Raw genomic sequence first — 20,068 nt, forward strand, 5'->3', positions numbered from 1 at the left:
TATTTGCTTCAGGTTATATATGTGACCAGAAATCCAAAAGATAATTTGGCTTCGTACTTTCACTTTAACAATATGCTAAGAAGAGTTGAAGAAAACCCTACTTCAGTGATGGAGGAACACTTTGAGGACTATCTCAATGGAAAAGGTACTGTATGTATGTTGCATGCTGATCTTTTTTTTAATTTGACAATTGTTTTCATTGCAGAAAGCAAGATGAGAATGATTTCATTTACTTGTGCACAAGTAAGAGATTCTGATTCCAACAAAAAATCTGCCCTGTCTCTGCATGTAGTGAGATATTTAGGGCCATATTTATACTTTTTGATGCAAAACTGCGCTAACGCAGTTTTGCGTCAAGAAAATTAGCGCCGGCTAACGCCATTCTGAAGCGCCACGCGGGCGCCGTATTTACTCAATGACGTTAGCCGGCGTTAGCCGCCGGCGCTGCCTGGTGTGCGTGAAAAAAAACGACGTACACCAGGCAGCGCCGGCGTAGGGGGATATGGAGCTTGGGCGCCAAAAAATGGGGCAAGTCAGGCTGAGGCAAATTTTTCGCCTCAACCCGATTTGCGCCATTTTTTTCAACTCCCAACCCCCATAGAAATGACTCCTGTCTTAGCAAAGACAGGAGTCATGCCCCCTTGCCCAATGGCCATGCCCAGGGGACTTCTGTCCCCTGGGCATGGTCATTGGGCATAGTGGCATGTAGGGGGGCACAAATCAGGCCCCCCTATGCCACAATTTTTTTTTAAAAAAATACTTACCGGAACTTACCTTAATGTGCCTGGGATGGGTCCCTCCAGCCTTGGGTGTCCTCCTGGGGTGGGCAAGGGTGACAGGGGGTGTCCCTGGGGGCATGGGAGGGCACCTCTGGGCTCCTTCCGAACCCACAGGTCCCTTAACACCTGCCTTGTCCAGGCGCAAAAAAACGGCGCAAAAGCGGCCGTACGTCATTTGTTTTGACCCGCCCACTCCCGGGCGGGAATTTTGCCCGGGAGTGTAAATACGGCGCACTTGCCTCGGAGTCAATTTTTTAGACGGGAACACCTACCTTGCATATCATTAACGCAAAGTAGGTGTCCACGCAAAAAAATGACGCAAACTCCATGGACTTTGGCGCTAGACGCGTCTAACGCCAAAGTATAAATATGGAGTTCGTTTTGCGTCGGAATTGCGTCAAAAAAAACGACGCAATTCCGGCGCAAACAGAGTATAAATATGCCCCTCAATGTCAAACCTCACACACAAGGAATTTAATAACAGAATAAAACATATATTCATAAAACTAAATTGGAAAACAATGATGAGTAACCATAAATGTGTTTAGAGAGTCAAAATGCATTACTCGAAAAGAATGAAGACACCCGCTAAAACAAGAAGGTTGCAGCGCTACAGCAATACAGAAAGTCACATTACATTCCTTAACAAAATCCAGGGTATCTCTTCCGGTGCAACTGGGCTGTAAAATGTGCAACAGAGTTGTTCCACATCAAGGCTATGGTAAACTATGGGGATGTTGAGGTCTATTTACAGACCATTTAAATTTGGAAACCTGGGGTCAAATTTATCATACTTTCACGCAGTGCGGCACAGTATGCCACCTTGCTGTGTTAGGTTGTCCTGCACTGTGTAAAAAGTGAAGAACGCACATTTAACATCATATGACACATTCATGTCCTTTCCTTGCGCTGGTGCACTTTTGGCTTCTTACCGCCAATGCAGACACCCTTGTGCCATGGGACAAGGGTACCCGTGTTGTAAGCAGGATTGTTTTTGTGCAGGAAGGAACACCATTTTCATCTTTTGAATGCAGCACACAGAAAAATCAAATTAATGAGGAAAAATAAATATATTTCTAATCTTTGGGCTTGCTCAGAGGAGGTGTAGCATTGAGATGCATTCCCAGGTCTACCACTCATGGTAAATCTGGTAATGTGCCAGAATCTATGGGTGGAGCTCCCAAGCTCCACCAATGGAATACTTCCCAAGGACAGAGTAATGCAAGGCAGCAATTTGCTCTGCCTTACTCCACTCCAGATTTATCAAGCCATGCCCGGCCTCGCAAGGTGGCCTTGTGTGGCTTGATAAATCTGACTTTAGTGTTGCATCACACTTGCGCCCCATTGCATGGCCAGTGGTGATGCAACGCTATGATAAATATGGGCCCTGATGTATGTCAGAACCCCTAATTGAGGGCCACTGGGCAAGCAGGGGCTAAGCAGCTAAACTGTGGTGGTTTAGATCTTTCCTGATATCCCAGGGCCTGACCTACCATGTGTTCTGAGCAACTGGACCAAGTACTACTTCTTCAGCCCTTGATTCTCAGTGGTAGCACAGGTTGAGCTGTCTAAGGCTTCTCATGGTGGAAATAGGTGCAGGGTGTACAAGGGCACAAGATTCAAACTACATCCAGTAACCCAAGGAAACAAACGTCCAGCCAGATACTTGCTTTTATGACAAAAGTAGTACTTATATACAAACCCAAAGTGAACTACGGGACACACAAACAATATATTCAGTCTGTGTAAGGCCAGCTCTCCAGGGTTGTTATATTAAGGTCCTGAGTCTCACTTCCCTGTCTACTGACAGTGGTTAATCCTCCTTTGAATGAGGAAACATTCTGGTTAGGACCACTGGGTACGTGTCTTAGAACTTCAATCCTGCAGTGCTCATTAGTCAAAGCAAGTTCCCCCAGGACTCCCCGGCCAGAAAAATCAACCTACCAGCTCCTGATGGTGGTGTAGTACAGAAGACCCTGGGAGTGACGGCCTTGTTTTAGGCTGGAATGTATGCCGGTAAAGAGCTGTAGTCGTGTCACTGCTGACAAGGTTGCTGAGCATCTAGGATGGTCCTCTGGTGATTCTGTAAGTCCCTCTGATTCTGAAGATGGGTTTTGGACAGTTACTTGGTCTCTGATACTCAAGCAGATGATTTGGGTGCAAGGATCAGAATCTGCTGCTCCTCACATTTGCACACTGCACATGGGCAACATTCCTCACTCTTTGCAGTGGTGCACCAGGGAGACAACTTGAGTGACACACAAGCAAATGCCCTGATCGCTGCAGCATTGCTTTGAATTCAGGGTGGCCCCCTCTGGCATAGAGGATTCCCTACTTAGGCAGTACAAGGTCAAGCAGCCCAATCAGTGTGGCAAAACTGATCTTCACTACGGCACCCTCTGTTATACAGGGTTGCTGAATTGGACAGCACACAGGAAAATAGCCTGATCATTGCAGCAACATCTATCTTCATGGTGACCCTCTCTGGCATATGAGTTGATCTGTGCAGCAGTCTCACAGGACTGTGAATCCCACCCCTTCTTTACTGATCCATTCAACAGGATCCCTCACTAGACCTCCCACCCTCCAGGTACTCTCCTCCGCCTCACAATGTCCTCTGGCCTCAGCAGGCAGGCTGATGCTGGCACTCCAGACTCCAGTGCAGGTGTCTTTTTTTTGTAATGCGTTTCATTGATTTTCACCTAGAAATCATACAGTTGTGAATACAGTACAATTCGTGTAGATATATAGCAACATAATACATTGCAAACATAGCACAGTAAGGTAACAATTTAAGATATGGGAATTTCAGCAAACATTCAATAGTGAACATAGTGAAATATACTAAACAATAACTGCTCTGTGCACGGTAGGGGATGGAGAGTAGGAGATCGCAAAAGTGAGAGTGCCTGTGTGTAGGCAATATTGTGTGAGAGTGCTAGTGTATAGGCCAGTATTATGATTTATAACTTGTTAGATGTTGTCCAGGGAGGTGGGGGGTGGTGGTAGGGAAGGTGGTGTTGTGGTCCAAGGGATGTAGTTCAAGGGTGCTGGGTATCATTTCACATTTGTGCTGGTAAAGGTCATCACTTTCGGCACTCGGCCATTTACGTTGAGTCCCCGGTTAGGGGTTATTTCGAGTCTGTTGTAATCCCCTTTGTTTGTTTGCACAAACGTTCAGTTTCTCCTGTTTGTGCCGTCGGACTTACATCTGAGTTATTGCTTTTCCGACTTTGCTGCTTTAGATTGGGCACTCGCCCGGCAGCTGTTTGACTTTTTTTTTTCAGAAACATTTTTTCTTTTTTCAGGACTGCGTTCTTGGGCGTATCAAGGCCTTTATAACTACTGGTACTTTTGGATCGTATTGACATTTCTAATCGGAACACGTACAATTACCAGCTGTTTAATTAGGTTTTTTCCCATCAGCATGTTATTTATATATTACTTCCTACAGGTACCCGTTAGATGGGTATAATTTTCTAGCATTTTACTGACAATCATCTCATCCATTTTTTCTGTTTCCAGACGGGATTCCAACAACATACCTTGGGGATTTACATTCTGTTTACAACCATACCCACTTTTTAGGTATGGTTTAAAGCCAATATTTCCTTCTTTTTTCAGACGTATACTGTTTTTCTGAATTTGACTCAACATCACACTGACTATTCCATGCATATTGCTGTTTGGTTATTGCAGGATTCACTATGGGTGCTTTATTCTAAGGAACAAGCACATTTCTTGTTGGTTTCTGACTCGGGATCTCTGTAAGATTGTTTCTTTCACTTAGGTGTTTCTGCATGGTGTTTGTTCACCACCTTATCCTTTTTGATTTGCCATGTCCACGGTCTCTTTATCTGTCTTCTATTCTGGATTGGTCTTACAGCCTCTGTTCTGTGGATTTAGTTATTATACAACAATCCTATCTGTTGTTTGCTTCTGCAGTTTAGAATAAAATGAAACATGTGTGTATATATATGTCTTTTTGCAGCCTTGAAAAAGTCACATGCGTGACGAAACACGTGTTGGCTGTGTTGGATGGACGTTACCTCAAAATGAAGCAAACATTTCCAATAAAGAGACTTTCTATTAAGAACTTGGGATTTCTACACACCTTTAATTCATTTGAACTTTGCATACCTTGGAAGTGATTACATATATAGCAGTGCTGCTTACATTGTGTGCTGTGGTCTCCATTGTTCATTGTTATGTGTGTATAGCTATACACACTTTTTGTGCTTATGGGTAGTAAGGCACCTGACCACTTGCACCACTTATAAATGGTATTATATCGCTGCTATTAATATTGTGTTTACTCCCTGGAGGTGCGGCATCCTACACCCCTACTACCCCCTTATTTTTGTCCACTACTGCCCATCAGCTTATGTGCCTGTATTAGATTGTCCCTGAGATCAACTGCAGGGATCTTCTGAGGACCACGCGGCTCCTCCCATCTTAAGGCAGTGCTTTCCACTGCAGCTCAGTGCTGGAGGTTAGTGTGCCATGTCTCCAGTGAGGAAGGCACTGTGGATTTCGAGCAACGGGTGATTGCATGGAGTGCTAACAGCAGGGTGAGGTCCAAAAACCAGGTGGTTAATTTTGCCATTGCTGGTCTAGGATAACTCCACAGCAAGACAATCCGGGGGGAGTGATCAAGAGGCCTGTCCATCAATCATGCAGATGTGGAGAGGAGAGGAGTTCCGTCCAGAAGGAATCCAACCATGTGCATCTCCAGAGTATTTGTGTCAGGTGTGCAGGTATCAGCTGGCAGGAGGGTAGTTCAGACATTAAAAGGGGACCCTCAGACTCACTATTCAGTGCACTTACTGGACCTGTGGAAGGACTCTCAGAGGAGTGCCTGCTGCCATGGCCTGCTGTGTTCCTCACAAGACTGCTTTGTTGTATCTGGAGGGGCTGCTTTCCTGCTTGGAGACTGCCTTGAACCCTATGAGGCCTTCCCAGCTTCACCACCCAAAACCATGGCTACCAGAGTGACTTCAAGGGCTAGTTTGCTGACCTTGGCTCACAGCTTCAGGGACAGAAAAGGCTCCCACCATCTCCTACTAGCACCTGGATCCTGCTTGAGTGTGTCCTAATCCCAAAAGTGGTACCCCTCCAGCCCTGGACCCTTGAAGGTGGTGCTAAAGGTGCCCAGATAGCCAAAATCCAAAATGTGTGGCTTAAAAATTGTTTTGGTTAAAAACTGTTCTGAGAAGTGAGAGAAGACTTGGGCCAACCTTCTGATCGGTCCACCCAAGGTGCATCTTTGGTCTGCCTGACTTGGTGGCAGCTCCCACTACGTCTTATCCAGAGCACCAAATCCTGTTCAGCGGTCCTTCATCAAAAAGGTAGTTGGCCTCCTGGAACTCTTGTTGGCTGCCTCATTACTCTGGAGATTTTTGACTTCCAAAAAAGTGATTAATTGAGATGTAGAAATCTTCAACAAGACTTTGCCCAGTGGCTCGCCTACAACAACACTTTCTCGTCAGACATTGTCTGCACCGTGTTCTGCTGCACTTTACCTTCTCAGAACATTTTCTTCAGAATTTTTCCTGTCCGAAGGTAAACGCCTACTGGGTCCAATCCACTTCTTGTATCTGACCAGCTCTCCATCACGGTCAGCCATATTTTTTTTACTTTGACTCAGTCTCGAGCAATAGAGCTTTGAGTTTTTTAGCTACTGGATTTTCATTTAAAGTTTAAAATTCATAATTCCAGTTGTACTGATTTTTTTTGTCGTTTTGGTGTCAAATTATTTATTAAAATTTCCTCTATTTTTCGTAATTGGTTTGGGACTTTCCTTGTGTTGTGTTTTCACGTTACTACTGTTTGTATGGTGTATAACTACCTTACATATTGCCTCTAAATTAAGCCTAATGGCTTTTGTGTTAAGCTATGAAAGGATTAAGCACAGGTTAAATTAGGAAATGTTGTGATACATCAGATTGTGGCTGCTGGTTGACAGGCATCACCCTTCCCCCCCTTCGACCAACAAACCAATTTCTCATGATCGCCATGTTCGACTTGCTAATATTTAATCACAAAACTCCTAATTGCAATATGTGTAGTAAATATGTGCATATCACATTTAACTGGGCCACTCACAGTGAAGCCCCATGTAATGATTTTTGAAGTTGGCATAATTATCTACTAAGTTATATTTCACATCTCTCTGGAGAGATTGTAGATTGGAGCAATGGCAGTCAAATGTAAGACTGATTTTGTCCCTGATCTACTTAATCATCAACGGAAATATACGATGTTGCAATATGTGGATTTGCTCATTGAATATTGCTTCTGAAAGGTTGGTATGGTCTGGATAATGTGAGCCACATGTATGTATGCCATTGGAAATTTCATGAAAGCAGTTGGTTTGCGAGCACCACAGCTAAATATCCCACACAGAATTATAGTTTGTTGTCTCTGAGATTCAAAAAAGTTATTGACATTTGCGCTGTGAACACCCAATCTCAAATCAGAGGACATTTACCTACAAGGAGTGCTTGCTGTGACAAAGTCATTTTACGAGTGCAAATTTCTGTGAAGTACAAAAGACATTTTACAATTGTAAAAAAAAGATATCTGCACATGCGTGTAAAATTTATAAGCCCAAATTGAGTTCTAATTAGGGACCCATAAGCTCCCTTAAATAGGAAATGTGGCATATGGGTATAAAGAGAATGACCAAAGATCAAACAAGGAGGTGCGATTGACCTGTGAGTATTATAAATCTTTCTATGTTGTTCAGGAACAGTTAATAAATTAAGCAGCACAGCTAAAAAGCCGAAACAGAAATAGGTATATTGGAGACCACAGAAACAACTGGTGCTAAATACCTCTATATTGGGTAGCTAATTGCATTTTAATAAATGAGGGTATATCACACTCAGGGGCATATTTAGACTTGTTTTGCGCTGATTTTTTTTAACGCAAATTCGGTGCAAAACTAAGTCCATATTTATACTTTGGCGCTAGACCTGCCTAGCGCCAAAGTTATGGAGTTAAAGCCATTTTTTAGACACGGAAACCTACCTTGTGTCAATGAGATGCAAGGTAGGTGTTCCCGAGCAAAAAATTACTCTATGGCCTTAGTGTCATATTTATCCCTCCGTGGGGAGGAGGGGTCAAATAATGGTGCAAAGCTTGCTTTGCACCATTATTTAATGCCTGGGTCAGGGCAGGCTTTAGGGCACCTGTGGTCCTATTTCCATGGTGGAACACCATGGAATAAGCTCACAGGTGCTTTCCCCAGGCCTCAGGGACACCCCCACCCACACCAGAGGGACAGCAAAGAATGGAGGACCCCATCCCAGGTAAGTAAAGATAGGTAGATGTAAGTATTTCATTTTATCTTTTAAAGTGCCATTGGGGGCCCTTAAATGGCCCCCCCTACATGGCACTGGGTGCAATGGCCATGCCCAGAGGACACTGGTCCCCTGTGCTGGCCTTAGGGGTGGTGGACATGACTCCTGTCTTTTCTAAGACAGGAGTCATGTGGTATGGATGGTTTTGCGTCAGAAAATGACACTAGGCTGGTTAGAGTCATTTTTTTTACTCTAACCTGCCCAATATCATTTTTGGTGCAAAACCCCATTCTCCCATACCGCCACCCACACCCAGCAATTTTTTTTTTTTTTTACGCTAGCCCACCCTTTGCACCGGCTTGCACCATTCCATAAATATGTTCCCAGCTGGCGCTCAGGAATGGTGCAAGCCAGTGCAAAACGTTTTGATGCAAGTCTGCGTTAGTGCAGTTTTGTACCAAAAAGTATAAATATGCCCCTCAGTCCCATAGGTACACTCCCATTGAAGAGTAGATCTTGTGCCTTTGCATGTATAAGTTATTGACATTTTTAGATGAAAGTAGTTTATGTATGTAAACCAACAGTTATCCTAACAAAGCCTGCCAGCTGCCAGGGTCATTTGGGGAGGCAACACATTAAAATTAACTATGGCTCTGGATAGACCAAGAAGAACAGTGGCCTCTCTGTACCGACCTTGGGGGGGCCCCACAGGATGTCATTGTCCTGATCGGGAATGATGGCACATGTAAATACGATGCTGAAGCAATACTGACTGAAATTGTAGCTTTTTACAGAGATTTATATGCATCCTGCACACACTCTCAAGCAGACCGTAATGCATACTTTGAACAGAAAGCATTGGCCTAGTAGGAAGGCACCCACATACAGCTACTGGAGACACTTATCACTATTGAGGAGTTCACCATGGTAATATCCAGCCTCCCCATGAGTGAAGCTCTGGGGAATGACCAATTCCCTGCTGAATTGTATAAAACATACTCACACCTATTAGCCCCTTGTCTGCTCCATGTATGAAACAAAGGCAGTGATCCAGGGCAACATACCCACGCATGTAGAGAAACCATTTTAGTCATGTTGCTCAAGCCAGATAAACCTCATACACACTGTGAATCATTTTGGCCATTGTCTTGTATAAATACAGACATTAAGATACCAGCCAAATTCCTATCCAACCATTTACTTCTCCTTTTACTAGATCTGGTGCTTCTGGACGAAGCGGGATTCGTAGTGGGGTGGCCCACTGCTCATAATCTGAGGACAATTTTTGCCCTCCTTCACCAACTTAAGCCACATATGGAGGCAGTGGCTGTATTTTTAGACACTACAAAGGAGTTCAACTCTTTGGAGTGGGAGTTCATTTTTACAACCCTAAAGAGAATGGGCATGCCTGCAAGCTTCTTAAACAGGATACTTTTACTGTCCACAAGCTCTACCACTTCGTATAAATGGGCTCCTGTCCAATCCCACCACCATAGCAAGCGCACCCACCAGGATGACCACTCGTTCCAAAGTTGTATGCTCTTTGCAATGGAACCACTTCCTTGCAAAGTCGATCAGCCATGGGGGCCTCAACTTCTCCCTTGGAAGCCTTATAATGTCTTTATACTCAGCTGGTATTACACTGCATTTAAGAAACCTAATCATAAACTTGAGTCCCACCATACGTTATTTCTCCCTTTATTTAGAGCGCTAGGGGGAATAGTGATCAATTGGAATGTCAACAATATTCCCCCTGACTCAGGCTACACAAATGCAGGAGGTGGTGATCCGCCTACTTTGGTGCATAGATTTGATTAAATACCCAGGGGTGTGGATCAGCCACCACAAAAACAAGGCAATCACTGAGAACTATGGAAGAATCATGGCACACAATGAAGATCAAGTGACCAGATACAACATCACCCATTGTTCCTCATGGGGAGAATAACCCTAATGAAAATGATGGTTTTGCCTACGCTCCTCTACCTATTCATCAACATCCTGATATTAAACATTTTTTTCAGATGCCTGAACCATTTTTTGGTCACACTAACCTGGCCGTTTAAGCAACCAAGAGTATGGTAGAACATCTTTACACCACTCTATGAGAGGGGAGGTATAGACGCACAAGACTTTGAAATTAATTACTACTGCACCCAGGCTCACTTCACCCACTTCTGGCTGCACCCTCCTTCATACATGGCACACATTACTCTGGAACATGGCACATCTCGGCCAATCGTATTGCGAGCAATGATAGGCCAGACACCTAGGCTCAGTCACTCTGAAATAAACAATGTCAAGAGTGTGCAGTGGACACGAGACTGGGTTAATAAAACAGCTTAACCATCCAATACTCTATGTCCTGGAACAATCACGAACACACTACCCACTAATAAAGTTGACAAAGGAAAAGTAGATAGGGCAGACATTGCCGAAATGGGGTATCCATCATATAGGTGGCCTCTTCCCAAACTCCAATTAATTTCTAAACGCTCTGGGTCCCTTGAAAGGCATGGAGTCTGCTGCACTGGAGGCCTTCCATTATCATTTCCTCAGAGCCCTTTGCAAAAGTCACTACCCAACATTCCTGGGGGAACCCACTGCCTGCAAGATATTAGCACTACTTCTCAATACTACCTCCCACAAACATTGAATCACCAAATTGCACTTCATGCTTCAAAATGAGGATCCCGAGGTAGTGCCACAGGCTAAGGAGAGATGGGAGCACCAACTGCAGAGCTAAATCACAAACACGGAGTGAAACTATTGTGATCAGATAGGCCCCCTCCCTCCTACTGGTCAGTTACGATTGATAAAATTTAAGTTTATACACCAAACCTATCACACTCCAATCAAACTATCCAGGGCTAGGCTACAAGATAATGTGAGGTATGGGAGATGTTGTACACCAGAGGCTGACTTCTTATTCCTAGCCTGGCTCTGCCCGTCAATCTACAGATAGTGGAAAAGGGGATTTGACACACTTGCCGAGATGGTTGAGGAGACCCTGACACCATCCTTGAAGGTGGCACCGCTAGGATATACCAAAGAGACTCTGGCTACAATGCAGAGATTTATCTTCATGATTTGCTGATGGCTTAAAGGGAGAGTGACCTGTGTCTGGGGCAGGCCACAAGCCCTCATTGTAAAAGAATGGGTGAAAGATGTAGTTTTCTGTAACAAATATTTTCGCCTCTATTATACCATCCTACCTCCGGCACAAAGACCCAAGTACATCTGGGGTTCTGTTGCAGGCCTATCTGCTAACTCAGGATGCGCTGACAGAGATAAACAGCAGCCTGACCATTATGCTGCTGAAACAGCTAGAGATCTCAAAGTCATGACATTTTCAGGAAGAGCAGACCATGGCAGTACAGAACGATCGTAATGTACGCTTTGCATTGGACCACACAACTTGGTCGCATGAAAGGGATGAAGGAGGGAGGGATGAGGCGCAGGTTGTTTTTGATCCATCTGCTTTTAAATTAAACCCTGTAGTACTATCATTTTAATTAGAAAACTACCAATAAAACCAATACAGTGGCCTCTACAGGTTCAGTGATGCCCTGTTTAATCATGTCGTTAATTTTTGCATCCACTTTTTTTAAAATACTAAGGAGAATGCATTTCAATTTGTGCTTTATTTGAGACTAACATTTCTTCATCTTGATTGTATATATGTAATTGGATATTTTCCCCAATTTGCCTCATATACATTCTTGAATTTCTCCTCTCAGTAGTGAGCAGGGTTTTCCTCAACTAGTAAAATGGTTACTCTCCTCTTTTTCTCAATTCCATACTAAAATCTGTCTAATGTCAGGACCCGAGTGTATATAATCCCTTGGTTCGACACACATACCTTTACCCTTGATAATTCTGCCTTGAATTGCTGTATTCATCCAAGAGTAACATAATAAATCCATTTTAATACATTCAGAGGCAACTTTGGTAACCTCAAGAGGTTGAAAAAGGTTTTGGTCCCAGTCTTGATCATGATTTGACATGAAATTATAGTGATCTTCACGCCAGCGTCCACTAACAATCGAATTTCTTTAACATCAGTGTTTATGAATACGTTAAGACTGACACCTTTTTCAGCTACCGAACTGCCACTTGATGCAGTTACTGCAGTGGCCAGAGGTACCTAGCTGATATCGTTACACACTTAATCATTGCAGGTTTCCTCGCCAATACTACGCTCATTCATGTTTCTTATGCTTCTGCACACTGTACTAGTACTAAATTATCCAACTTTCCTGTGTCTTCTGACAAACTGCCAGACAAGGTCGTGAATTAGGTAAGTGAATAGTTGAGTCACATTTTAAACACTCATTTTGAGACCATTCTTTAAAATTGTGATTGGATTGTTATCTGCACAAACTTGGCTGGTTTCTCTCTCTCCCTATATATAGTTTTTACAGAAGCATTGGTACCTGAGATTTGATGATTGGCTAACCCAGTTTTAAGAGTTGTGATATCCTCTTCAGAGGTGTCAATACTTTTACCTACATCAAAGCACTATTTTGCAGTGCTGCATTTTAATGTCAATAGACTTTCCTTGAAACTCTTGGAGTCGAATCAAGCTACAATTAAGCTACAATCTGACCTCTATCCACCTCAGAAGTAAACCCGTCAAAACATGCAACAGCCAGGTTTTAAAGCTGTGACAGATGCTTCAACGTGTTCATCAGGTCTTTTTGCTCCAGTAAAACCTTGTGTCCCTGCACAGCCACGTTTTTCTGGCCTTCAACATGTTTTCAAGTTGCGTCATGGCTATCTGGAAATCATCTAGGTCTCCATCACCTTCACATGCTGTATAGGTTGGAACTGATCATAAACCACCTGTCCGTTTTTCCCAAATAATAAAACAATAGATTTTTCTTCCTTTCTGCCCTGTACGTTAATCCATCTATAGCTCCTAGATAAGCATTAATAGAACTGATCAAATGACACTACAAGAAAGGTGAAGGAGTAACATTTTGCATGCTCAAGAATTACCAATATGGCTGTAAAAGTGAAAGAAGGAGAGAGAGAGACGAAAAGAACCTGTATGTAAAACAAGATTGAGCAACATACACGAATGTAAGGTTAGCCACACAAGTACATTTTCTAGTATTAGTAAGAGATGACACGATTTTCCTTAGTGTTCCACCAGTCTATCACTGTTTTCCTCTTGTGTCCTTCATTTCATCCTCTTTAAAGTGTGCTAGCCACTAACGAACACGTGGCTGCCGATTGTAGTTACCCATTTGCTTAAAGTAGCAATTATTTTCATGCAAAATGTCTTTAATACACCAAGAGATGGCTCTAGTAGTCAATGTGTGTCACGGGCCAAGTTTACACTGTGGAGCTTTGAAAGAACACATGCGCCATCCGTGAGAAAGCAGTGACCCTGCACAATGATGTGCTGAATAGATTTCTGGAAGAAGCAGTGGCTGGCTCAGTTTCCAGTGTGATGACGTGCTACCATTAGAACTCATACTGGGTCTACATGCAGCACAAACTAGTTACCGTGCACATTCTGTGATAACCCACTTCACAAGGACTTGAGCGTGAGTGAGATGTGCCACAGACCTTTCCTGGAAACGTTGTGCTTGCGAAACAGGCCACTATGTCACATACTGAATAGGATCAGTTTGAGGTCAACAGCCAATACAGTAAGTCAATTAGGGTCCAAGTAGAAAGTTACAAAAATCAAAATGAGTCAAGCAGTGCTAAAGTCTAAGGGCCTTATTTATACTTTTTGGTGCAAAACTGCACTAACGCAGTTTTGCACCAAAACGTTTTGCACCTGCTTGCACCATTTTTTAGCACCAGCTGGGCACCATATTTATGGAATGGTGCACCATGGAATGGTGCAAGCAAAGGGTAGGGTAGCGTAATTGCTTTTTACCTTAGGCAGGTTAGAGTCAAAATAAATGACTCTAACCAGATTTGCATCATTTTTTTACGCTAAGGGGCATATTTATACTCTGTTTGCACTGAATTAGCTTCATTTTTTTTACTCTAATTCGGTGCAAAACTAACTTCATATTTATACTTTGGTGATAGACCTGTCTAGTGCCAAATTTATGGTGTTAAAGTCATTTTTTGGAAGTGGAAATCTACCTTGCCTTAATGAGATGCAAGGTAGGCGTTCCAGTGCAAAAAATGACTCTATAGCCTTAACGCCATATTTATACTACCATGCAGAAATGGTGCAAGGGAGGGAGGAGGGGTCAAAAAATGGTGCAAAGCTTACTTTGCCCCCAATTTTTAAAGCATGGGTCAGGGCAGGCGTTAGAGGACTTGTGGGCCTATTTCCTTGATGGAACACCATGGAATAAGCCCACAGGTGCCCTCCCCAGGCCCCAGGGGCACCCACACCAGAGTGACTGCGGAGGATGGGGGACCCCATCCCAGGTAAGTACAGGTAAGATTGCATTTTATTTTCGAACATCCCATGGAGCCCTGAAATGGGCCCCCATACATGGCACAGGGTGCAATGGCCATGCCCAGGGGACCATTGTCCTCTGTGCTGGCCAGTGGGGTGTTGCGCATGACTCCTGCCTTTTCTAAGGCAGGAGTCATGTGGCATGGTAGGTTTAGCACCATAAAAAGACGCTGATCTGGTTAGAGTCATTTTTTTTACTCTAACCTGCCTAGAGTCATTTTTTGGTGCTAAACCCTCTTCTTCAATACCGCCAGCCCCACCCGACTAAAGTCATTTTTTTTAACTCTAACCTACCCTTTGCACCGGGGCCAATATTTTGTAAGTTTGTGCCACATTTGCGTAAAAAAAATCACATTAATGTGGCGCAAAAAAAGTATAAGTCAGGGCCTTGGTGCTAGACGGGTCTAGCACCAAAGTATAAATATGGAGTTAGTTTTGCACCGAACTAGAGTAAAAAAAAATTACGCTAATTCGGTGCAAACAGAGTAAAAATATGCCCCAGAGTATAAATATGGCCCTAAATATGGTGTTAAAGCCACAGAGTCATTTTTTGCATGGGAACGCCTTCCTTGCATCTCATTAAGGCAAGGTAGGTCTCCACTTCCAAAAAATGACTTTAACTTGTTGGAGTGTGTCTTTTAAAAGCAATAATAATATGAAAAGCTTGCAATATATTGTGTGATGAAGCCGCTTAGAAAATGTGTTAAAATAGAAAATAATGCACGCGTTTGAAATGTGCGTATTAAAAAAGCGTATTAATTCTGAATTATTATGCAATAATGTTTTGAATTTGTATTAGTATATCATTATTAGAGTTATGTGCTAAGAGTTTGCTTTATTAACAAGAAGGACCTTAGCTTAGCGAGGGCCTGGGCCTAGCTGCCTGGCTTCATATTAAACTGTATTTTCTAATGTGTAATGTGCTGTTTTCCTGAAGGACACGAAGCTATATTTTTCCAGAAGTCCAGAACACAGCCGCACGCCTCGTCCTTGGTCTCCCCCTCCACGAACGAATCTCACCACACCACAAATCCCTTCACTGGCTCCCCATAGACAAGAGAATCACATTCAAGATCCTCATCCACGCACGCAAATCCCTCCACAACACCGGCCCAACCTTCCTCAACGAAAGAGTGAACTTCCACACTCCCACACGCAACCTCCGATCAGCCGACCTCGCCCTAGCCACAGTCCCCCGCATCCAACGCACCACCACAGGAGGCAGGTCCTTCTCCTACCTCGCCCCCAAAACCTGGAACTCCCTCCCCACCAACCTTCACAAAACCAAAGACCTCCTGCTCTTCAGAAAGAACCTCAAGACGTGGTTGTTCGAACAGTGACCCTCCCCTGCCCCCCGCGGCTTGAGACCCTCATGGGTGTGTAGCGCCCTCTATAATTTTTTGGGATTGATTGATTGATTGATGTGTATGCAGCTGTATTAAATTCTTTCTCATGAGAACCGGTTTGCTCAAGGCGATGTTCTTGCTAGCTGCAACAGTGTAATCTGTAACAGATGCAAGGTTACGCGTACTAGGAGAAGACAATGAAGACACTGACTGGAGCGCGAAGTGTAACATTTTCTACCTGACATTCCAACCGTTGAAGTTATCAATAACATGGATCAATCTGCGACGTGAGAACTGCAAATTGTGGAAAATTCTATCAAGGTGCGTACCAAATTATTGGACAGAGATAACAATGCACCAAACTTTATCCAATGAGAAATTAGGGACTAGTTAGACAGTTTTGATTTAACGCCGTAACCCAAGGAAATACACACACACTACTTCTTCTACTTTAACAGAGACACTTTCCACTTGCCACTTTGCCATTTCGCCATTCCATTTCCCCTTATGAGCTACTGAGCTATTATTCTTTCAACGTTTGCTTTGATACCTTAAACCATCCTCTATCCTATTCTTGCCCGAAGCTATTTTCTCCTCTATCTGAGGGAAGTAATGTTCCTTAGCCATGTTACCTTAAGACTTTGCCCCGCCCTATCCTTGCTGATGCCGATGAACTGCTGTCCTGAGGAAGAAGACTGACGCTGCTTGCTGATCTGTTGGATTGGTAACTATCTAATGCAAATTGTGATTGTCTATTTGCCTTTCCTTTCTAGGTACTAACTGCTATTTGATAGGGCCTTAGTTTAGATGTTTTCCAAATTTGTGTTCACTAAATGTTTTGCATGAAGCCCAACATGCGGATGCCAATTTGAGGTTAATTAAGGGGTTCACTAATCCTATGCAAATAGACAAATAACTGAGAACTTGCTTTGTTGAAACATGTACTATTGAGACTCTGCTAAGTTGATTCATATTAATGATGTGCCTAAATGCTGAATAAATATTGCTGATGCATTTATTAAGTTGTGTTTTGATTACTAATTAGGATTGCTTTGTGTGATTTATTGATATTGAGATTAGCAGACATGATATTAGATTGTAACTAATAGGGAAATAAATATCCTAACGCTTAATTAAACTGGTGTGGTTATTCATGACTGAAAGGTCATGGTGTGTTCAATCTTATTCATTGTTACCAATTAGTGACTGAAATTATTGATTGCACATTGATTTGTTGATTTGATTAGGCCAAGAAAATATTTCGTACTGGGAAGTCCCCAAACGTGGTCCAAAGGTTTGTCGACCTAAACGTATCTCCTTGTAAGTTTACTTATTAAGGCTCTGACGTGCTAACAGTTTTTGGTAGCTGAGGTGATGGTTTGGCCCTTTGGGGCCTCAGTACGAAAGATCACTGTTTGATAACAGTTTTGGAGCAGTGCGGTTGGTTTGGCTCTTTGGAGCACCAGAACGAAAGATCAGCAGTATAGTATGGGGTTGGTCCTTTGAGGTCCTGGTACGGATGGTATAAGGTAAAGTTGTTTGGTGGTAGACAAGGTGTACTGAAAAAATTAAAGTTCACGGATTTTTGTTCTTTTCCAAAGATGCAAATTGGAGGGAGGATGTGTATCTAAGTTCCAAATGACTTTCCCGGATTCTCGGAGCTTGCTGAAGGGAGTTTGAGTATGTTCTAAGTGTTCTAGTAATAGTGTGAATGAAGTAGTTTTTGCGCTTGCACAGCTTATGCATATCGCAGATGAGTTGTGTGGTTTGTGAGGATTTTAGGCCAGATGATGATGTTTTAGTAGGAGTGGGCGTACTCTGCAGTATAAGAGTAGGGAAGTCGGCAAACTTCATGTGAGTATGGTGCTTTGTGCTCAAAAATTGTCCACATGGTTGTTGATGATATACGGACCCTGCATGGTCTAAGACTCCAGGGTATATTGATAAGTGTATGAGACATTTGGTTTATGTTGTAATTTGTGCGGTTTATTAGGTTGATAGTGAAATCGACGAGTCGAGTTTGAGTCAAAGTGAGTGAATGAAAACTTAGATGGAGATTTGGTGAGTTCTAAAGCGCACTAGAACAATAATCCATGGACAAGTCAAGATTAGAATTTGCGGGTCAAATTTTGCTTGCGAGTGTGGGATCTGAGAAGGAGAGAGTAGCGGCTGAGGCTAAGCGAAATCTCAGTAAAGTTCTGAAGCGAGTGTATTACCCTTTCCTGTAGTAAACCGGCAAATTTTGAGTTTTATTTTGGTTGGTGCTCTCAATATATTGCATTAGTTTGTGTGAATTGAGGGTGGGAAGACAAGCTGCAGGGCTTTGTCAGCCGCATTGTGTGTGAGTGTGACGTCATTGGAGCCGCGCTGGGATAGGTTGGTTAGTGAGAAGGGTCGTGCATGGATTGGCAGCCGTCCATGAGAGGCAATTGGTTGAGAAGGTAAGCAAAGAGAATTCTGGGAATTAAAGTCATTTTCTGATTTGGTTGTGAACAAAATAAAAGACGTAAAGATAAAAAAATGTAAAGGCTTTAAAGAGTGCTTTGAGGGGAGATGTATACATTACTGCGAGTGTAGGGGAGGTTATACCGCCGGAGGGTACACAGCTTACATTGTAATGGAAGAAAAGGGAGTTGTGCCATGTCGTTGGCTAAAGCAATGGTGCAAAGCTATGGAGAAAGAGGGGTGCTTAGCGTTCCCTGAGAACGGAACGTTCAATTTGAGGGTTTTAGAAAATTTGCAGAGGATACTAAATGAGCTGAAGCCACCTCTGAGGCCAGCACAATTTGAGGCGTTAGCAATTTGGGAACTAATGGCTATACGACAACAGCAACAGAAATTTGAGAGGAGAATGAGCAAAGCAGAAAAGACACTAGCAGAGGATAGATAGGATAGTGCACAGAGAGTTTGGAGGAGAGAGACAATAGATGGAGTTAGGCTGTTTCCAGCGATAACCCCAGAGGTTGAAGACAAAGGGAGGAAAGCTACTCGGAAGACTGACAAAAGTCCTCCCAGAGACAAAGAAGCTAGAAAGCCCTCAATAGGGACAGAGGACTCAGATGATGATGAATTCCTTATTCAACTACTCAATGACTGACCACTGCCATATGCGATAGATGAAAATAGACCTAGTACCAGCACATGTCCTACAGGTTCGATGCAAGAGAATGGGACAATAAATATGAGACAGGTTAGTCCTTTCTTGACACAAGTCCTGATGCAGGGTAGTTTTGGGGTGCCCACTACACCGATAATGCAACCTCAGTTGCAACCGCCATAGGTTCAGAGGATTTACCCTGATGTACCCATTTTAGAGACTACCTCAAATCTAATGATGCCGACAGAGCAAATATATGGGAGACCTAAGTTCATTCAGACGGAGCCAACTCCACCTTTACTGCCCCAGGTGCAGCTGAAAATGATCCCGAGATGTACTTCGGTCACAGGACCCCAAGCAGGTGTGACATCAGTGATAAGCCAGAAAATGGGAGTTAGGCTTCCACAGGTTTTGGGAACCAGACAGACACGAGATGCCACATCATTGCCTATTACGGTTGGTCCACCAGTACCATTGTATGAGTAGGCGAAACCTAGTGTACGTGATCAAGGGGAAATGACACACAATATGACAAGAGGAGGGTTCGTAGAAAGCTCCCAAGGAATGACTCCAGTGGAACTGACATTTGAAGAATCTAGGTCTTTGTTAGATTTTAGTCCGATTGGGGCTCCTCCAGATGCCATGAGACAGTCAGGTTCAAGACTGCTGACACCGCAGATCTCGAATGTGAATGTACCACAGACACCTTTAGTGCAGGCTGGGAATATCTCATTGCAAGGTTTGACAACACAACAGCTGAACGACTTGTTAGACAAGCTTAATACTCCACTGACTGCTCCTGTAGCAGCAGGGAGGGCGGAAGGAGAAGAGTACCTGAACCATATGAGGTTGGGTATGGAAGCCAATGAACTTGTTGAAGGGAGCATGGGTGTGAACAGGCTAGAGTCACACACGGAAGCAGAATTGAGATACTTGTGTCCAAAGATAAACAGAGAAATGAGCAGGGTGCACCAAAGGTTGGCAAATTTGGCAGATAAGTATGGCGTAGATTTAGAGAATACCAAACATTTGAAGAGAAGTTACAGATTAGATTTTGAGCCAAAGGATTTTGAACACATGAGGTCTACTGGAATGAAAGCGCACCT

The 20,068-nt window shown here is 43.3% G+C and overlaps 1 protein-coding gene across 1 annotated transcript in view; it reads left to right on the forward strand.

The window, feature by feature from the left end:
* Positions 1 to 20,068, forward strand: part of LOC138296315 (amine sulfotransferase-like) — a 532,156-nt gene that overhangs the window by 185,029 nt on the left and 327,059 nt on the right. Inside the window, exon 4 of the mRNA XM_069235348.1 lies at positions 13 to 145. Within this exon, the coding sequence (XP_069091449.1) occupies positions 13 to 145 (133 nt within the window). The remainder of the gene's footprint in view (positions 1 to 12; positions 146 to 20,068) is intronic.

The sequence above is a fragment of the Pleurodeles waltl genome, chromosome 5 (genome assembly GCF_031143425.1).
Source record: "Pleurodeles waltl isolate 20211129_DDA chromosome 5, aPleWal1.hap1.20221129, whole genome shotgun sequence".
Taxonomy (NCBI): Eukaryota; Metazoa; Chordata; class Amphibia; order Caudata; family Salamandridae; genus Pleurodeles; species Pleurodeles waltl.